At 37.6% G+C, this 22,213-nt stretch overlaps 1 protein-coding gene across 4 annotated transcripts in view; it reads right to left on the reverse strand.

The window, feature by feature from the left end:
- Window positions 1-6,994, reverse strand: part of OTUD4 (OTU deubiquitinase 4) — a 54,779-nt gene extending 47,785 nt beyond the window's left edge. For 2 of the 4 annotated variants that reach the window (XM_007496269.3, XM_007496268.3), the window contains exons 1-2: window positions 6,806-6,994; window positions 315-398 (exon numbers count right to left, since the gene is read on the reverse strand). In XM_007496269.3, the coding sequence (XP_007496331.1) occupies window positions 315-398; window positions 6,806-6,994 (273 nt within the window). Of the gene's footprint in view, window positions 1-314; window positions 401-5,994; window positions 6,624-6,805 lie in introns of those variants that run through there. The other 2 variants (XM_007496270.3, XM_007496271.2) reach the window with 2 other exon arrangements.
- Window positions 6,995-22,213: the final 15,219 nt, after the last annotated feature.

A 22,213-nucleotide genomic window follows, 5' to 3' on the forward strand; every position in this document is an offset into this window, starting at 1 on the left:
GCAAGTTTAAGCAAACTTTTAAGGAAATCATCCACCTTTTTCTCTATCACCTCAAGGCAGATATATGAAAGCAAAATTTAATCTGCTCTGAGAGAATGCATTGCATGTTTACCAGATAGCCTTCTATTCCTCCATTAAAGTGTATGCTTTCTCTTTAGGCATGAAAGTGTATACTGTATGTGACTGTCTGAATAAATATCTACTTTGTTTGCCATGTTATTTTGAATGGAAAAGATTAAGACAAGTTGCAAAATATTAAACTCTTAACTGAAAAAAGAAAAAGAAAAAGAAAAAGTATGTTTGATATAAATTACCGCTTCAAATTTCTCTCTATTCTGTCGAAGATAGTGTATACAGGCCATTCTGACTTCAACATGTCGAGATTGAGAATGCAATACCTAAAAAAGGAAAAAAAAAGTCTTGAGACTTTTTCCAATAGAATAATGAGTTAAGTAACACACCTTCCCCATTTCTAAAGCTTCAACCCGTTCTGCAGAATTGCATCAATCTGACAACCAATGACCTCTTTCTTCTTTTTTTACAATTTGTTTTTCTCAAGTTTAATAGCAGTGGCATAACTTAAAAGAACTATATTCTCTCTTCCTTTTATATTTTATGCCCACTGAAAATACTAAAAAGTGGACAAAGGCTTTCATTACATAATAGTAACAGCTCCTAAGAGCACTTTTGGTTAAAAAAAAAAAAGTTCATAGATTTTAACAAACTTTGTTAACATAGTAGTCATGAGTCTCCAGAGTTCATAAGCACTCCTCCCCCCTTCAACTACCAGATCAAGAGAACACATGCCCATCTCTATAAATCTGAAACAAATTACTCCTCTTCTCTGGGCCTTGATATTTTTTTGTATGTGTAAAATTAATGGGGGGCAGGTAGGTGCTCAGGGGATTTAAAGCCATAGGGGGTCCTGGGTTCAAATATGGCCTTAAACACTTCCTATCTATGTGATTCTGGGCAAGTCACTTTATCCCCATTGCCTAACCCTTACCACTCTTCTATCTTGGAACCAATATATAGTATTGACTCTAGGATAGAAGGTAGGGTTGTTTTCTTTTTATTAAATTTTAAATTAAATTAATGAGCTGTATTTAATGATGTATGCCAGCTTTTAAACAATTTTTATGATGTTTTCAATGTCCCTGTAATAAGGCAACACTTTGCTTCTCCTACACCAACTCCTTAATTTTAAAAAAGCAACATAAAATAGCATCCCACAATTGCACAATGCTTGATTCTGTTCTAATTTTGCTAGGGGTGAAAGGCATGGCAACATTGATATGACTCTTTCATGAAGTTTGTTTGTTTTTTTTAAGTAGAATACAGTAATATTTTCCTTTGTTATTCTGAAACTCTTTAGAGCCTCTATATAAAAATTTGACAGATTTTTTTTAAATTAAGGCATTTATTCCTTAAATTCATTGTTTTAAGACTTTAAAAGGCATAAATAAACATCCAAAGAAAGCATTTAAGAGTACAAATATATTGTGTATCATTATCTTTTTAAGTGTCCCAGGATTTATTTTTAACTCCCATATCTTAAGGCTACCACTTAAAATAAGCCACATAAGATTCAGGGTATAAAAATGTCTTACCCAGACCCCAAATGGCAAAAGAACAACAAAAAGATATATAGGACATATTTTATACATATATATTATAGCAGATATATTTATATCATCTTGAGTTTGATCTGAAACAAGAAACTTTTATAAAATATTCTTAAATTTCTAATTTCACTAAATACAATTATAGTTAAGAAGACTTACTTTTCACCTTTCATTACCAAGATGAAGAACCATTTAGTTTTGTTAAACTGTTTTTCTTTTATAATTGGTGTTGGAAAGGGTAGCTTAACTTAAGTATGGGGAGAGGAAAGGAGCAGATGGAAATGAATATAAAAAATAAAGGAGGTCTTTTAATTTTAAATTTTCTCATTTCTAACCTTTTAGAAAGAGCATTAGTCCATTAACAAGCTTAAATTGGAAAATTCAGATTCTCAAACAGAGCAAGCAGGCCCTAGGATAGAAGTAAAGAATATTAAAAATTCCTATTGGAGATGAGTTGTTGGGAAGACTGGAAGACTATAGCTGAGTGATTGTCAATTATTCTAAGCTTGAGCAAAAATTTTGAGTTCAGTTGGAGGATCCTAAGTTAAATTTTTATCAGGTCACAACTAAGCTTGCTTCTATATCTAATGTAAAATATCTAAACTTATAGAAATATATTCTTGAACAACCCAATGCTAGGTAACTAACACTTTTAGACATGGTCTATGATTTGAAATTAGCATTTTTTTAAAAGCATAATGGTCAATTTGTTTCTAACTCAACTTCTCTTCTCATCTGTTTTAGAACTTCACTGTAGTACTATCCCCATTTTCCAATAAGACTTGCAGACTGTTAACATTTGATATCAATGATCCCCTTATTTATTTCTTATTCTTCATACCTACATACTAAGGAACCAAAAACATTGACTATGAGTTCATTCACAGCAACCACATCACCAATTAAGCTAAGGCATTACTAGTTTTCTTAACTCTAGTTTGTCATCTGATATGGCTTTCTGTAGTTAGGGAACTAAGGCTAGTCAGCCATTTACCTAGCAACAGTTGGCAGACTAAGAATAACACTTTAAGTAAAAAACAATGGTATAAACATATTTATCTTTTACCATTTCAATGAAAAAGAGTAACTACGGAATTCTGAACCCATTGCTCAAAAGTACTAGTGATTTTGAAACTATTGCTCAAAAATACAATATTCAGCAATTTCTAAAAAGTACTGGAACACCAGAAATAAAGTGAAATGTTGGAAAGGAGAAATGACTTTCTAAAAATTGTTTTATGACTAGACATAAGAATAATTCTGATGATTTAACATGTACTATGTGAAAAGGCACATAGATGGCATGAAAAGAAACTTATAACTAGGACTCCTCCAAAACCATACATTGTTTGACAGTGGGGAAAAGCTTACAAATGCTGCTTCAGCAAGTAATCTAGGGAGCATCCTATTTTTATTTCCATAACCTAATGAAGGAGGTTCAGGTCAGTCCCCTGGGGGGAGGGTACAGTACTTAATGGTGGAGAGGAAGGCACCTAGTTCTCAAGGTTGTTGAGAAAATTAAAATTAAATATTTATAAAACACTGTAAGAAATACATGCTAGATATTATTATCATATATATACCATAAGTGAAAGGTCTCTGTTTAGATATTCCTAGAGTAAAAGTATTATATTCCTGCATGTGCTCCTTTCTGGCTTCCATACTCCAAGCGGCTGCCATCACTCCCCCCAGTTCAAGGTATTTAGAAACACTACCCCAGAGTTAAAAACATTTAAAGCCAACTAAAGACTAATATTAAATCCTTACATGCATTTTTTAAAATCCCAAGCCAGAGCTAATGCCACACTCCACTTCTATATGTTCCGAACATACATTTTGCCCATTTCCTATACTATCATTGGCCTAAATCAATAAAATTGTGCTTGGTTTCACCACAATTTGGGATTTTTAAAGAATCTTAGTAGAGTATGAAAAAAATCAGATGTCCACAATTTCAGTAGAAACTTCTGGATTCCAAATTTAAATGTCAAATTTGAGTCTCATTTTTCAACAAAAATAATCAGCATATATCTTGAATCCATTACTTCAGTCTACAAAAGGTCAGAAAGTCATAGTTACTATGTTCCTCTACATCTTGGGCTTACTGTACTACAATAAGATGCTTTTATATGTGTCTGTATATATATATACACACACATATGTAATTAATGCCTGGATTATTCATATTCAAACTTGTAACCTTCATTAGGTCAATTCATTTCAAACTCCTTGTCTCCTGCCAACCTTTTTGTCAAAGCTGGGAGCAGATACAAAAACAAATTCATTTTTGTTTCATCTCTTTCTGCTTCTGGAGACATTAACTAATGCTTAAACAGAAAAAAACTAGAGACCCCCAAATGATCTGGAAAATTAGCAAACTATATAATCAGCTCACAAAGACTTGGCTAAAAATCTGAGTGTATGGTCTGTATATGTGTGTATACTTCACAGCTGCACCTGAAATAAACCTAAATTCCTTGAATTAAAGACCTGCAAAGAAGCAAAACAAGTTCAGGAAAGCACCTTCCGGGTACCTGAATCAGTCAAAAATTTGATTGGTTTGTTGAACTTCAGGATGAAGCACAAAGGGTTAATAGTGGCCCTGCCTGTGAAAAATGTTTTTGTCTTATTGTTCTTATAAAGCCATAAATTTTTATTTTACACCAGAGATCTGAAATAATCACATGGACTCTGAAAAACAGCATGGCCAAGAGAGATCAGGGATAGAGGGGGAGGACACAAATGCCTACCAGGAAGGAATATTGTATCTGGTTTCAGAAGTGGTAGTGATACTGGATGCTTTTGCTTAGTTGTCTATCTTTGTCACAGGAGAGAGCTCAAAGGGAGAGGTTGAAACGACTGGTGTATTGTGCAAAAGACATAAAAAAATATATACTAAGAAATATATTGTGAAAAATGAAAAACAGAAGGATACCAAAAATTAATACTATTAGAACATGAAATATTCAGGCTTCACATGAAAGGACTTTCATTTAGATAGCAAAGAAACTGGCAAAAGGGAAGGAAGCGATTCTTAAATCCAACTGAGTAAAAACCCTTAATTCAAGATAAAGAACAGAGCAAGCTTACTATGAAATTGCAATAATAAAGAGGACTGGGGATGGGTTAACTACTTTAGTCAATATTTCAATAAGATGCAAATTTTACTGCATTCCTGCAAGTGTTTTTATACTAAACAAAATGGGCAAAAATAGTTGACTACATGGGGAATTTGTATAAAACTTACTTTCTAAGATATCCTAACCTTCCAATAGTAGAATCACTTTTAGAGGGAGGGTGATAAGTAGGTAAAGAATTCCTTCTTTTGCCTGGCAAATGTGCTCTAACTGTAATTCTGTTAAAATAAAAAAGTACAAAGTCTTATTTATTAGTGATCTCTTATATCTTGAAATGGGAGTTTAAAGACCTAGACTATTCCTCAGGGTATAATATTTTCACAAGACACCCCATCTCCACTTCAGGTATTTTCTAGGAGCCCTCCTCCATTCCCACTACTAACTTTCCTGGCTTTCTTGAAGTGCTAACAAAAATCCCACCTACAGGAAGCTTTCCATCTTATAATCATTTATTTATATATGGCTATCTAAGCCACCCTCCCATTTATAGCTATATTTCCTATACATAATTTCCTATACATAAATTGCATTTCCTATATATTCTATATTTATGTATATATATTTACTATGTATCAAGTATATTTCCTATATGTTCTCCACATATGTATTTTTTTTTAGAAATTACATTAGCTTTATTAAAAAAACTTGGCAAAAATAAAAATTTCACGCCAAAGTCTTCATAAAATAGAAATGGCACTGTTTTGGGCACAGAGCTTTTAGGATGTGTGGGTGTATGTCTTTTGTCTCTTTTAATATACTACAGCACCAAGGCACATAAAAAATGTTGGAGGAGGGCCACTATGTGGGCTCAGGTGATAGAGGTAGAGGCCTAGAGATCCGTGGTCTTGAGTTCAAATATGGCCTCGACACTTCTCGATGTGTGATACTGGACAAGTCACTTAATCCTCATTACCTAGCCTGTACCATTCTTCTGCCTTGGAACTGATACACAGTATTTTTTTCTAAGATGGAAGGTAAGGGTTTTAAAAAATAGGTGCATCATAAATCCTTCCTGAGTAAACTTAATTAAGCCTTTGGTTTCACTTTTTATTCTTCCATTTTTTCAACATAAGCCACGGTGTATCCCATTCTCCGGGGCTCTGCTTATTTTCATCAGTTCGGGGTACTACACGCTACTCGCCCCTTTCTCCTACGCTTATCAAACCACAACAATTGTGTGGCAACTTCAAGTCTTAGAAGGGGTTGCCCAGGACGCAGAAAAGGTAACTTACTTGCCCAGGGTCACATAACACAGCTTTCAAGGCTAGAACCTAGATCTTCGGGCCTCCTGCATATCAATTAACTCTCACTTCAGTCCTGCGGCTTCTCTCTCCCACATTTCTCCGAATTCCTCAAGTTAGTCATTTCTTCTTTACCTTGCAAAAATATCCAGTTATATCCGCCTAGTCCACAGTTGTTTTTTTAATCTATTGCCTCCCTTTTCTCAGGATTGGAGGGCAGGGGGGCAACTGAAAGTGGTCTGAATATCTGCGGGGGGCGCTCCTGGGGACTCAGTAGCCCAGCTCCCCCAAGTAGGCGCCTAATCAATGCTGATAGATTAAATAGCTTCCAAAGTTTTCCAGAAGCAGCTCGGTGGCCTGTAAGGCGTGCCTGCTTCAGGCCGGCGGCGGCAGCGTCTGCGTCTGCAAAGTCCTACTCAACAGGTCCCGGCGCCACCACCGCGGACATAAGGAAGCCGGGCGGGCTCCGCTCATAAAAAAAGGGCCGCGGGGAGGCGACAATGGGGCGGGCCAGCAGCCGAAGACCCACCAGGGCTCGACTATCACGGAGACCACGAGGAAATGGGAGAAAATGTGCTCGAGGAAGAAACAGGCCTCTCTGTGCCCAGACACGCGGCGCTCTCAGACCCCCAGGGCCGCTGCGCGTGGAAATTCCACGGGCACAATGGGGGGCGGCTATGACGACACAAGGGGACACGACCCGTAGAACGCAGGGCTGGATCCCTCGGGCCCGACCAACCCCACCTGCCCCCCTCCGCCCAGCCCCCTCCCGCGGCCCACCCCACGCCCCACGGGCCCTCACCTGCTCCGCTACGGCCCTGAAGAGGCAGGAGCCGTCCTTGGCGATGAGTTTCCGGCATAAGCCCAGGCTGCGCAGATAAGCGTCCATGGGCGTTGCGTCCCCGGAGCCGCTGCCTTCGGCTCCGGCCCGGGCCCCGGCCGCGGCGCCTCCGGGCTCTCCGCCATCCGGGAGACTAACGGCAGCCTCCATGTTGGCCCGTCCGCGATGCAGAAGCCGGCCCCGGGGCTAGCCCCACATGGCCGCGGCGACGGCGGCAAGAGGTGGAGGAGGAGCAGAAGCAGCGAAGAAGCCGCGGCGGAAGCGGGAGCAGCAGCGGCGGCGTTGCACGGGCGAGGCTCCTCTCGCCTAGTCCATGCCCGCCCCTCCCTCTTTTCCTCCACACGAGGCCGGCCTCTTCAGCTCTCGAGAGAAGGCGCTGGGGCAGCCCGGAGGCCGGAGCTCTGGGCCCGCGGCCGCCCCCCGCTGCCTCGCGCCGGGGGGCGGGGGAGGAGAAAAGGGGGGGAAATGATCCCGAGGAGCTCCCGGCTCCGCCTAGCCGCCCCAGCCGAGCTGCAAAAAAGGCAGAGGGGGGAAAATCCCCTCCCACCCCTGGAGGACCCAGGGCCCGCCCAGACGCCCGTCCTGCCGCGGGGAAAACAAAACTGAGAGAAACCCCGAGCGAGCTGGAGAGCGAGACAGCGCCGAGCCCCCAAATTTATTTTCGCTTTCAGCCTCTGCGCCGAAAGGATGGCGGGAGCTGTAGTCCGGCCCAAGCAGGAAGTCGGAGGGGAGGGGTGGGAGAGAGCAGAGACTAGATCTCGTCCTTTTCCCCTCTCCCCAGATGCTACTCCCGCCTGAGGGGGGGAGGGGCGAGGGCAGGGGCGGGGCTAGAGCTGGAGGGGAAACGACGCTCAGAGCGAGGACTACAAGTCCCGACAGCCTCTGCGCTCGGCTCGGCCCGGCCCAGCCATAGTTTAGCTGCCTTGCAGTCGCGAGGTGTAAGCGAGGGAAAGGAATTTTCTCCTCTTGGCGGGACTTCTGTCATTCCTACTCTCCTCTTTATAAATATCCTACCCCATGCAAATTTTTCTGACTGTCTCGCTTAAAGGCATTCTGTCCTGAACCGTGTACCAAGCGCTTGGAGGTATATTGTAGGGGGCGAGCTACATTTGGCTTTTGTGCAATTTGAACCCTGAAGAGGAAGGCAGCCGCTAATGGAGGTTTCCGTGGGCAGGTCTGAAAGATGCGGGGGGTTTGGGGGGTGGGAGCCGCCAATGAAGCCTTAGTAGTGAAGGCATCTCTGGGCCCTTTGGGTCCTGAATTTTAAAGCGGTTGGCATTCAGCGTTGCAGATTTGAAAGACTAAAGCCCATGGAGGTTCGTATCACAGATTAGGAGGTAGAAGAGGATTCAAGAAAGCATTTTCTTCCGAAGTTGCAAAGTGAGGCCCACAGAGATTGACTTACCCGGCTTCATATCACTCAAGTGTCATACCTTGAATTAGAACTCCGGGCTTATGAGAACAGAACAGGGCTATTTCTTCTATGCATTGCTTTCTCAGGACTGGCCTTGGCAATTTTTTGACCATTCCATTCATAATTCAACTCTATGGGATCTGGTCTAAGGTCCTGGAGGTCATCTTATCTGACTCCTTCATTTTACAAATGAGGGAAGCTGAGGCTCGGGTCTGAGCTGATAACTCCAAAACCACCATTCTTACTATATAATTCATCTGACAGCAGTTACTTGTAAAAATATCAGTGCCCTTCTGTAGAATTCAACCCAACTAGGACCATCAGTAGGTCTGTCTTTAGAACAAAGGTTTTCTTCTTAAAGTAGTAACAACTGTAAGCTCTGACTGTACAGCATAAGCTCCTTTAGGGTAGGGATTTGTCTTTTTTTTCTCTCTCTCTTTATTTGTAGCAGCCCAGCACCGTCCCTAGCACATAGTGGATGTTTTGTTTTTTTTAACTCTTAACTTCAGTCTTAGAATGGATACTAAGTATTGGTTCCAAGGCAAAAGAATGGTAAAGGCCAAGCAATAGGGGTTAAGTGGTTTGCCCAGGGTCACACCGAGTTGCAGATTTGAACCCAGAACCTCCTGTTTCCAGGCCTGGCTATCTACTGACCTAGTTTAGTAAGTGTTTAATAAATACTTGAGACTATTAATCAATGCTAACAAAAATAATGCTAACTGATTAAGAAGCAAAAATATTTCATCATTAGTAAATTTCTTTTTCAAGCAAGTAGCAACTGTAAGCTCTAACTAAATCATAAGTTCCTTGAGGGCAGGATTATCTTTTTTTTTTCTTATTTGTATCCTAAGGGCTTAACACTATGTCTAGAAAATAGTAGGTGCTAATGTTTATTGAACAACTCATTAATCTCACTGTACCAGAAATGGATGCCAGCAGTGTTTGAAAGTGATATGATAAGAGCATGTCTCGTCATTTCTATAAATTTCTATTCACTTCTAGAACTACTTCTCTAAAGGGGTACAATAGTTGCATCATTTTGCTTAGACTCCAAATTTAGACTTATATCACTGCCAGGTTTTTTGTGCTATCAGAATGGATTTTGCTTTCTAATTTCCATTTTCCAGACTGGAACGTAAAAGTAACAGGATCATGCTTATTAAGGGGGCTTTGGACCTATCACTAAAACTATCGTGGGCCCTATTTTCATTTATAATATTAAGGCACTAGAGCAGGTAATCTTTAAAGACCCAGTTATGTAAATGCTAGGAGCCTTTTGCTTCTTAATCAGTTCATGTGAATTTTTGTTAGCATAGATTATTAGCCTAAAGTATTTTAATGGATTTATTATATTATAGAGAAAAAGAAAAAAAATTGTTATAAAGATATAGGTACATTAAAACTTTACTAATATTGAATAAGAGAACCAATATGAATTACTGTAAACTTTGTAAAATATGTTCCTTCGAGTATTTCCATCACTAAGACTAACAATAGTCATTCCTTCTCTTTTCTGAAATTTTCTGAATTTAACTTGTCAATGAAAGTACATATTAATAGTTATGCTAAGAGTCAGTTTCTAAGAAGTATTCTTGAATATGGTGAGATAGGCTTACAGATTTAGAACTGAAAAGACCTCAATTGACTCATGAACCTGGAACTAAGGAGGGCCTCTAAAGATCACCCACTACAATTTTCTCATTTTACTAATGAAGGAATATTTAGTAAGTGTCAATTATGTACCAGACACTGTGCCAATCAGTGGGGCTACAAAAACAAAAACAAGACAACCCCTGCCATCCAGGAGCTTCTACTCTATAATTAGAGCTAACCTGCTTTAAGAAGAAATTTATTGAGAAATTTTACTATTGAGGAAATTGACTCAGAGTGGCGTTGTGATTTTCCAAGGTCATATCCTTAATAGAGAGTTGGAATTTGAATCCATGACCTCTGGTTCCAATCCAGCACCCTTTCCACTGAACCCCTTTCTGATCCCCCTCTTTTTTCTTCTTGACTTCTCTTCCTCCTCCCCTCTCCTCCATAATGGAAATTTGAATAAATAATAATTGAATGATTTTTTTTTAACTGCTACCTTCTGTCTTACTACCAGTTCTAAGAGAGCAGAGCTCCAAGGTCGAGGCAATCAGGGGGTTCAGGGTCACAAAGCTAGGAAGTGTCTGTGGTCCTCCGAATTGCAATCCTTTATCCCTACCCAGTGTACTACCTAGTTACCCCTGAATTATGTAATTTCTCTGACATTTATGATTTCTTTACAATGAGCAGCCTATTTCAAAAGTAGTTTCAATCTTAAGAAAGCTATGATTCAAGTTCACATAAGTATTGGAGTATCATATAGTTTCTTTAATAATTGTCTTTTCAAGCCCTAGACTTTTTTGATAAAATGAATTTATCAGTGTCTTCATCGACATGCAGTGAGAGGAAAAATGTTTTCAAAAGGAAAGCAAAGGCAATCATTATTTTAAAATACTTTTTTATAACAAAAATGTAATGTAGGGATATAAAATCAGACAGCCTAAAGAAGAATAGGAAGGAACTTTCATTAAGATAACTACTTTTAGTATATTGTGGGAGGAAAATGACTTTAGTCATTTTAACAGGATTCAATAAAATTCTTCAATTATTGTATTATTCTTGTTATCCTATAATTAAGTTTAGCTTAGTATCAAAATTCAATTCTGATTCCATTTTAATTATGCATAAGGCATTGTCTGGGCTCTAGATAAAGAAAAAAAATTCAACAGCCCCAGCACTGAAGGAGCTTACATTCCATGGGGAACCACACATATGTATATATATAAGAAAATCACAAGGTAGTGTTAGGAGGCATAGAGTAGTAACCTCTGGGAGATATGTAAAAGTTTCCCTGCCTGACCAAGTGATCCTTTAAGGCCTCTGAGCAGATCCTTTAAAGAAGATGTTTAAAAAGAAAACTGTGATGGGAGAGAGCATTTGACAGAGAGTACAGAGGTAGAAAACTGGAAATTAAGTTTGGAAAACAGCAAATTGTCTAATTACTCAAATTTATAAAGAGCTAAATCAATTGTACAAAAAATTAAGCCATTCTCCAATTGATAAATAGGCAAGGGACATGAACAGGCAATTTTCAGATAAAGAAATCAAAACTATTAATAAAAACATGAAAAAGTGTTCTAAATCTCTTATGATCAGAGAGATGCAAATCAAAACAACTCTGAGGTACCACCTCACACCTAGCAGATTGGCTAAGATGACAGCAAAGGAAAGTAATGAATGCTGGAGGGGATGTGGCAAAATGGGGACATTAATGCATTGTTGGTGAAGTTGTGATCCAACCATTCTGGAGGGCAGATTTTTTCCCAATTTGTTGCTTCCCTTCTAATTTTGATTGCATTGGATTTATTTGTATAAAACCTTTTTAATTTGATGTAATCAAGATTATTTATTTTACATTTTGTGATTTTTTTCTAACTCCTTTCCTTTCCCAAAGATTTGACATGTATACTATTCTGTGTTCACTTATTTTACTTATAGTTCCCTTCTTTATGTTCAAGTCATTCACCCATTCTGAGTTTATCTTGGTTTAGGGTGTGAGATGTTGATGCATACCTAATCTCTCCCATACTATCTTCCAATTTTCCCAGCAGTTTTTATCAAATAGTAGATTTTAGTCCCAAAAGCTAGGATTTTGGGGCTTGTCGTAGACTGTCTTCCTGAGGTCACTTACCCCAAGTATATTACACAAAGGGATATTTAGATAAATGATAGGTACAGCAGAAAGAGTGCTATTCTGGAATTCAGGACACTTGAATTCTTTTTTTTTTGAAAATTTTATTTAATTAGTTAAGTTAGAATATTTTTCAAAAAAAAAAAAGAATATTTTTCCTTGGTTACAAGAATCATGTTCTTTCCCTCCCTTCCTCCCAATTCCACTGGGTTTTACATGAGGACACTTGAATTCAAATGGCAAAGATAAATGTCAATAAAATTATCTAGAGATTAGACTCTGGAAGAGTAGGAGGAAGAAGTATAGATAAACTACCTCCAAAGAGATTTGAAGAAAATACCAGATCAGTTTTGATCAGGAAATCCCAGGGAAAAAAAAATCACATTGAGTCATTTTTCCACCCTAGGTTCTATCAGAAAGCATGAATCATCATCAGTTTTCTAAAGGTATAGCTGGTCATTATATTAGCCGAAGATTTTATGAATTTAAAAAAATTAACAAGCCTTCAAGTTTGTCTGCCTTTAACCTCCCTCCCTGACTGGAAAAAAAAAAAGATAAGAAAAGAAAAACACCTTATGAAAAAATATGCAAGATCAAGCAAAACAAATTCCCCCATACTGGCCATGTCCCAAAACATGTTTCATTCTGCATATTTAATCAATCACCTCTTGTTCTAGAGAGAGGTACCATTTTTTATCTTCAGTCCTCTAGAACATTGATCAGAGTTCTTAAATCTTTCAAAGTTGTTTTACTTCATAATATTGAAGTCATTGTATAAATTAATTCTCCAAGTTCTACTCTCTTCTTTCTGTATCAGTTGCCAGTTTCTATATTTCTCAGAATCACTCCCATTTATCATCTTATGGCACAGTAACATTTCACTAAATTAATATACCACAATATGTTCATCCTTTCCCTACTTTATGGATACCCATCTTGTTTCCAGATCTTTCCTACAAAAATGATAAATGCTAAAATAAATATTTTTGTACCTATGGGTCCCTGGTATCCTTTAAAAATGCACAGGGGAGTGAGGCAGTCAGGTAGCTCAGTGGATTGAGAGTCAGGCCTAGAGATGGGAGGTCCTGGGTTCAAATATGGCCCCAGTCTTCCTAGCTATGTGACTCTGGGCAACTTACCTAATATTTAGTCACCAATACAAGTAAGAGTTTGTTTTTAAGTGCATTTAAGCTTCCTCTTCCTCAGTTATACAGGATGCAAAGTTTGAGCATTTGTTTATTGGGGAGTGGGGTTGGGAGGCAGGAATAAATTATTAAGAAGGTCATTCAGGTTCACTTGGTTGGGAAACATTCAATCTCAAAGAGAATGTCTCCCCAACTCATTAGAAAAGCTAAAAGTAAAATATGGATCTTGGCATTTCGTGACACAAAAAGAAGTTTACATTACATTCAAGGGATATCATATTTATTTTAATGCCTCTCTTTGCTGCTCTATATCACAAGCAGGAATATAGAAAAAAGATTAACTTAGACAAGAAAAAAGAATAATAATAACAATAATGATGGTGTGAATAATAACATTTATAGAGCACACTGAGGTTTGCAAAGCACTTTAGATATATTATCTTACTTGATCCTCACAATAACTGATGAGGTTGGTGCTTTTATTATCTTCCTCTTGAAGTAAAGAAAACCGAGATGGAGAAAAGCTATATGCTGCTCTGGGGAGAGTGAGGAGGTATGGCTGTTTAATACTGGAGTCAGAATTCAAAATCAGGTCTTCCTGACTCCAGATCCAAAGTCCCAATTGTCCCCTGTGGGGTGGTCCTAATCAATATTGTCTATAATGTTGGAGTCTGAAATAATTTTTCACTTCTCTATACCCTACTATGTATTAGCAAGACCAATAGACCCAGTAACTCATGGCAGTGTAATAATTAAAATAGTGGAAGACATAAATTGTGGCAGTTAAAAGAGTGGATGAGTAAATTGTGACCGAAGAAAATATGGTTTCAAGACAGTGTCTTGTTTTAAATCAAATATAAGGTGGTTGCCAGGGGAAAATTCCCAATTATTAAATATACCCAAGTCATCTGGGTTTTATAGAGATTTTAATTACTACAAATGAGGAATTAAGAAAGAGAGAAAGAGAGAAAAGGGAATAATGAAAAAAGGATAAGCCAGCCCTGGCCAACCCAGGCCTAAGCCCCTAAGTCTTAAGAGAGAGATCAGTTAGTCTTTAATCACTCACCACAAGATATGTCCCAAGCAAGAATATAGACACCAGTTCAGCCAGCCATCCATCTCCAGAGAGAGATTCTTCTGACTGTCCTGAGACTCAGCTTTTCCTCTCCTTATAAAGGGAATTTTCTCCTATGTCATCTCCCCTAAGTTCTCCCATCTACCAATCACAGAAGACGTTTTCCAAAGGACAGACCATTCTTAGTTCACACCTAAGAAGGCTTAAATTTTTTAAGTTCACACCAGAAAACCTCTGAGTAAGTTTCTCACCTCTTTGCTCCTTGTAAATTCACAAGTTGCCTGACCTTTATAGGTACTTAGCACCCTTTTGTATTATATCTAAAAATAGGCACAGCTTAAGACTTTTGTCTTACTATAAGTATGGATTTAAGTATCTTTCATTGTTCAGCAAGGAGTTTCTTCCCCTAAAGCAGGCTTAAGTAGGGGTGGAGTAGAGGTCTTCACATTCCTGATCTAAGTAGTGGTCTCACATTCCTGATCTAAGTTCCTTCATTGTTTTAAAGTGGGGAATGGTCTTAACCAAACCTTATGAAGTAGGGTCTGAGAAATGTTAAGGTTCACAATCCAACCTTATGAAGTAGGGTGTAAGAATTTTTAAGGTTCACAGCAGGGAGCTGCAGAAGTATGGAAGGATTGTGTCATCATGAGGGTCATTATTTTCAATTTTTTTCATCTTTTATCCACTCTATAAATACTTATTAAATGTTTCTATGAACAATGCAAAAGAAGATTTGGGGAACATATGAAAAAAGATATCACTGGATTAAGAAAAGTTGGGGAGATTCACCAGTGAATTCTATCAAACATTCAGAGAACAGTTAATCCCAATACTATACAAACTATTTGACATAATAAGCAAAGAGGGAGTTCTACCAAACTCCTTTTACGAACAAACATGGTACTGATTCCAAAACCAGGCAGGTCAAAAACAGAGAAAGAAAACTATAGACCAATCTCCCTAATGAATATAGATGCAAAAATCTTAAATAGGATACTAGCAAAAAGACTCCAGCAAGTGATCAGAAGGATCATTCACCATGATCAAGTAGGATTCATACCAGGGATGCAGGGCTGGTTCAACATTAGGAAAACCATCCACATAATTGACCACATCAACAAGCAAACTAGCAAGAACCACATGATTATCTCAATAGATGCAGAAAAAGCCTTTGATAAAATACAACACCCATTCCTATTAAAAACACTAGAAAGCATAGGAATAGAAGGGTCATTCCTAAAAATAATAAACAGTATATATCTAAAACCAACAGCTAATATCATCTGCAATGGGGATAAACTAGATGCATTCCCAATAAGATCAGGAGTGAAACAAGGATGCCCATTATCACCTCTACTATTTGACATTGTACTAGAAACACTAGCAGTAGCAATTAGAGAAGATAAAGGAATTGAAGGCATCAAAATAGGCAAGGAGGAGACCAAGTTATCACTCTTTGTGGATGACATGATGGTCTACTTAAAGAATCCTAGAGATTCAACCAAAAAGCTAATTGAAATAATCAACAACTTTAGCAAAGTTGCAGGATACAAAATAAACCCACATAAATCATCAGCTTTTCTATATATCTCCAACACAGCTCAGCAGCAAGAACTAGAAAGAGAAATCCCATTCAAAATCACCTTAGACAAAATAAAATACCTAGGAATCTATCTCCCAAGACAAACACAGGAACTATATGAACACAACTACAAAACACTCTCCACACAACTAAAACTAGACTTGAGCAAATGGAAAAACATTAACTGCTCATGGATAGGATGAGCCAATATAATAAAAATGACCATCCTACCCAAACTTATTTATCTATTTAGTGCCATACCCATTGAACTACCAAAATACTTCTTCACTGATTTAGAAAAAACCATAACAAAGTTCATTTGGAAGAACAAAAGATCAAGGATATCCAGGGAAATAATGAAAAAAAACACATATGATGGGGGCCTTGCAGTCCCTGACCTTAAACTATATTACAAAGCAGCAGTCATCAAAACAATTTGGTACTGGCTAAGAAACAGAAAGGAAGATCAGTGGAATAGACTGGGGGAAAGCGACCTCAGCAAGACAGTATACGATAAACCCAAAGATCCCAGCTTTTGGGACAAAAATCCACTATTCAACAAAAACTGCTGGGAAAATTGAAAGACAGTGTGGGAGAGACTAGGAATAGATCAACACCTCACACCCTACACCAAGATAAATTCAAAATGGGTGAGTGACTTAAACATAAATAAGGAAACCATAAGTAAATTGGGTAAACACAGAATAGTATACATGTCAGACCTTTGGGAGGGGAAAGGCTTTAAAACCAAGCAAGACATAGAAAGAATCACAAACTGTAAAATAAATAATTTTGACTACATCAAACTAAAAAGCTTTTGTACAAACAAAACCAATGTAACTAAAATCAGAAGGGAAACAACAAATTGGGAAAAAATCTTCATAGAAACCTCTGACAAAGGTTTAATTACTCATATTTATAAAGAGCTAAATCAATTGTACAAAAAATCAAGCCATTCTCCAATTGATAAATGGGCAAGGGACATGGATAGGCAGTTCTCAGATAAAGAAATCAAAACTATTAACAAGCACATGAAGAAGTGTTCTAAATCTCTTATAATCAGAGAGATGCAAATTAAAACAACTCTGAGGTATCACCTCACACCTAGCAGATTGGCTAACATAATAGCAAAGGAAAGTAATGACTGCTGGAGGGGATGTGGCAAAGTAGGGACATTAATTCATTGCTGGTGGAGTTGTGAACTGATCCAACCATTCTGGAGGGCAATTTGGAACTATGCCCAAAGGGCGACAAAAGAATATCTACCCTTTGATCCAGCCATAGCACTGCTGGGTCTGTACCCCAAAGAGATAATGGACAAAAAGACTTGTACAAAAATATTCATAGCTGCGCTCTTTGTGGTGGCCAAAAACTGGAAAACGAGGGGATGCCCATCAATTGGGGAATGGCTGAGCAAATTGTGGTATATGTTGGTGATGGAATACTATTGTGCTAAAAGGAATAATAAAGTGGAGGAGTTCCATGGAGACTGGAACAACCTCCAGGAAGTGATGCAGAGCGAGAGGAGCAGAACCAGGAGAACATTGTACACAGAGACTAATACACTGTGGTATAATCGAACGTAATGGACGTCTCCATTAATGGCGGTGTAATGTCCCTGAACAATTTGCAGGGATCCAGGAGAAAAAAACACTATTCATAAGCAAAGGATAAACTATGGGAGTGGAAACACCGAGGAAAAGCAACTGCCTGAATACAGAGGTTGAGGGGACATGACAGAGGAGAGACTCTAAATGAACACTCTAATGCAAATATTATCAACAAAGCAATGGGTTCAAATCAAGAAAACATCTAATGCCCAGTGGATTTACGCGTCGGCTATGGGGGGTGGGGGGAGGAAAAGAAAATGATCTATGTCTTTAACAAATAATGCTTGGAAATGATCAAATAAAATATATTTAAAAAAAAAAAGAAAAGTTGGGGAAAAATTAAACCAAATAGGGGAAAATATATCAGTTGGTTTCTTTAGAGAACTTACCATTATACAATCTCCTTTTATTGCTGGGAAAATTGGAAGACAGCATGGGAGAGATTAAGTTTGGATCATCATCTCACACCCTACACCAACATAAACTCAGAATGGGTGAATGACTTGAATATAAAGAAGGAAACTATAAGTAAATTAGGTCAACACAGAATAGTATACATGTGGGAAAGAAAAGATTTTAAGACCAAGCAAGTTGGAAAAAATCACAAACTGTAAAATAAATAATTTTTATTACATTAAATTAAAAAGTTTTTGTACAAACAAAACCAATGCACCCAAAATTAGAAGGGAAGCAACAAATTGGGGGGAAAATCTTCATAACAAAAACCTCTGACAAAGGTTTAATTACTCATATTTATAAAGAGCTAAATCAATTGTACAAAAAATCAAGCCATTCTCCAATTGATAAATGGGCAAGGAACATGAATAGGCAATTTTCAGATAAATCAAAACTATTAATAAGCACATGGAAAAGTGTTCTAAATCTCTTATGATCAGAGAGATGCAAATCAAAACAACTCTGAGGTACCACCTCACACCTAGCAGATTGGCTAACATGACAGCAAAGGAAAGTAATGAATGCTGGAGGGGATGTGGCAAAATCGGGACATTAATACATTGCTGGTGAAGTTGTGATCCAACCATTCTGGAGGGCAATTTGGAACTATGCCAAAGGACACTAAAAGACTATCTGCCCTTTGACCCAGCCATAGCACTGCTGGGTTTGTACCCCAAAGAGATAATAAGGAAAAAGACTTGTACAAGAATATTCATAGCTGCACTCTTTGTGGTGGCAAATTATTGGAAAATGAGGGGATGCCCTTCAATTGGGGAATGGATGAACAAATTGTGGTATATGTTGGTGATGGAATACTATTGTGCTCAAAGGAATAATTAACTGGAGAAATTCCATGGGGACTGGAACAATCTCCAGGAACTGAAGCAGAGTGAGAGGAGTAGAACCAGGAGAACATTATATACAGAGACTGATACATTGTGGTACAATCTAATGTAATGGACTTCTCTAGTAGTAGCAATGCAATGATCCTGGACAATTCTGAGGGATGTATGGAAAAGAACACTATCCACATTCAGAGGAAAAACTGTGGGAGTAGAAACACCAAAGAAAAACAACTGCTTGATTACATGGGTCAGGGGGATATGACTGGGAATATAGACTATAATGAAGGGGTGGGGGAGGGGAGGAAGGGAAAGAATATGATTCTTGTAACCAAGGAATAGTGTTCTAAATTGACTAAATAAAAATTTCAAAACCAAAACAAACAGAATCTTTTATTTATTTTTTCTTATTCATCTCATTGCATGGCAACTATATTCAAAGGTATTCACTGAATATCTCTTTTAGATCTCCTGAGCAGAAGAATGACCTTTTAAGTATAGACATTTGAGGTTTTTCCTGTTGAGTAGGAAAAGAAATCTATTTTTCTAACCAAAAGTCATTACTTAGTTGGCAAATTCCTGATGCACTAGAAGAAATATAGGTCACCTGATAATCTATTTTACACTCAAATTCTTAGTCCAACACAAGAGATTCCCATATTTCCATACTCAGTGATTTTTTGCTTCTGTATTCAGAACCAAAAAGCTTTGATCTGATCATACTCTCAAATCATGTATTTTTAAAGGAAAAAAATTTTTGTTAATACCCATTTAAAAAATTTTGCAGGGGTATATAATAACTCAAGACTGATCCTACAGTGACTTTTACAGCAAAGAAGGGAAGTAAAGCAAAATAAATTAACATATTGACCTTAAACCTCATTTACTACTCCCCTCTTTTCTCAGAAAAGAGAGGTACATAAAACCTGCCATGACTTATACTTTGTCTACTTCCCCATATAGAATTGGCAATCTTTCCAAAGGCACTGCGTGCCATCTTTTTTCTCTGTGTATATCTGGATTATGGAAAATGGAGCACTATTAGTCAATTGTATTTGCTAAAAGTGAGAGTAAATTCAACTTTCTAATGCCACTTGATTCTTCCTTCTTTATACCTATATCTCATTTCAATGCACCAAAGCAAGAACTACTATCTTGTATTCAATCAACCCATTATTAAGTTTCCACTCTACATTTAGGATTATCCTGGGTTCTAAAAGAGACACAAAAGAAATATGATAAAAAATGTGCAAAATGATTTGAGAATTATTTGTGATAAATTATTTTGTGGGCCAAGACACTAGTGGACCTAGGGAGGCATGAGTTAATCCCTACACTCTCATACCACCAACCAGAGGTGTAATGGGGCAAAATTTTTGTGGAGCAGACCAAGGTCATTTGGAATTAACTTTTTCAGGTTTTGTTTTTTTTTTTCAGTTGTGTCTGATTCTTAATGGCCTCATTTGAAGTTTTCTTGGCAAAGATACTGGAGTTGTTTTCCATTTCTTTCACCGGCTCATTTTATACATGAGGAAATTCAGGCAAAGAGGGTAAAGTGACTTGCCTGGGGCCACATAGTATCTGAGGCTAATCCATGCCAGGCACTCTCTTTGTGCCACCTGGCTGTCCCTCAATTCTTACCCCCAAGCAGATTCATATGGGACCCCACTTCATTGCCCTTTGGGCAATGAAGATTTAACTCCACTTCTTTATAAGATGGAAAATTGTCTGAGGGACAGCCCAGTCCTGTGTGGGATGGGTGAGGGATAGGCCAGTGGTGAGTGGGATGGGAGAGGAGATGTGACTGCTAATTGACTGAGATTTATGAGGCCTCATCTGGGTAAGGCACTTAAGAAGGAGTTCAAGAAAGAAATGAAAAGAAGTGGGTTGAGAGAAGCAAATTTGAACTTCTAAATTGTGGATGAGAGATCTCCCTGAAGCTGAAGGCATGTGGGAAAGCCAGACCTTTGATTCTCAGCACCTACAACTCTAGAACCTGCTAACCTTTTAGGTTGAGTTGAGATCTCACTTTGCTCCCTGTCCATGAGCTAATTTATTAATATTTTAAAGCCTTTTCTAAGATATATAACTTCCTCAATTTCTATTTACTTTGACAAGGAGGTTTAATAGCAATGAGTGTATCTTTTTTGTGTAAGCAGCTTTTGATAGGAAGGAAATAAACTGATGAGATTAAGCTGTTACTTTCTTCTTCAGAAGGTCCAGAAGAAGTACTGTTTATCCTGAACTCCAAAAGAATCATACCCTTAGACTATGGGGTATTTGATTTGTTGTAGAAAGATATAATTTTGGTTTGAAACCCTTCTTGGATATAAAAGAGTGATAGAGAAATCATTCAGCCACAGCAGTCTAGTAGGACCCTCTTTCTATTCCCTAGAAAGGTGGAAATGCCAATCTCTGTTGAAGATATGGTTGCCTATATCCAAGATCAGATATTTAGCTATACTTAATGTTGATTGACCACGCCTCTATATTATACAACACTATACACACACACACACACATATGGGTATAGCTTACAAAGATATAAAAACAAAAAGCAGGAGTAGCAATCATGGTTTCAGCCAAAACTAAAGCAAAAATAGTTCTAATGAAAAAAGATAAAGAAGGAAATTATATCTTCCTAAAAAGTGTCATATATGATAAAATAATATTAATACTTAATATATGTTCACCCTCTAGTATAGGATCCAAATTTTTAAAGGAGAGATTAAATGACTTTCAGGAAAAAATAAATGGTAAAACTATACTAGTTGGGGTCCTCAAGTTTCCTCTCTCAAAAATAAGTAAATCTAACCAAAAAATAAGAAAGTAGTTAAAAATGTAAGTAGATTTTTTAAAAGTTAGATGTGATAGACCTCTGGAGAAAACTAAATGGGAATAGAAAAGAATATACCTTTTCTCACTTACACAAAATGTCACCCACACAAAAATTGACCATGTAATAGGGCACAAAAATAAATACCTTTTTCATTATAATATAATAAAAATTATATTCCATAAGGATATTCAGATAAAAATTAGTTGGAAACTAAATAATCTAATTCTAGAAAACAAATGGACCAAAGAACAAATCATAGAAACTATTAGTAATTTCACGAAGAGAATGACAATGAAATAACATACCAAAATTTATGGGATACAGTCAAAGCAGGATTTATGAGAAAATTTTTATCTCTAAACACATCAATAAATTAGAAAAATAACAGATCAATGAATTTGGTATGAACTGAAAAAAAAATCACAAATCTAGATTCTTAATTAAATGCCCAATTGAAAATCAAAAAAACCAAAGGTGAGATTAATAAAATAGAAAGTAAGAAATTTATTGAACTAATAAACAAAGTTTTAGGATTTTGTTGGAGTAGCTCCAGAGAACTTCTTCACTCCCTGCTTTTTAATCTCCTTGCCTGAATCCTTTATAGATTTCTTTCCTTCTAGATTGCTTTTTGTTGTACTGGGGAGTGTTTTTACCACAGGATTGTTGAGTATGTTGGGTATCT

The sequence above is a fragment of the Monodelphis domestica genome, chromosome 6, assembly GCF_027887165.1.
Source record: "Monodelphis domestica isolate mMonDom1 chromosome 6, mMonDom1.pri, whole genome shotgun sequence".
Lineage (NCBI taxonomy): Eukaryota > Metazoa > Chordata > Mammalia > Didelphimorphia > Didelphidae > Monodelphis > Monodelphis domestica.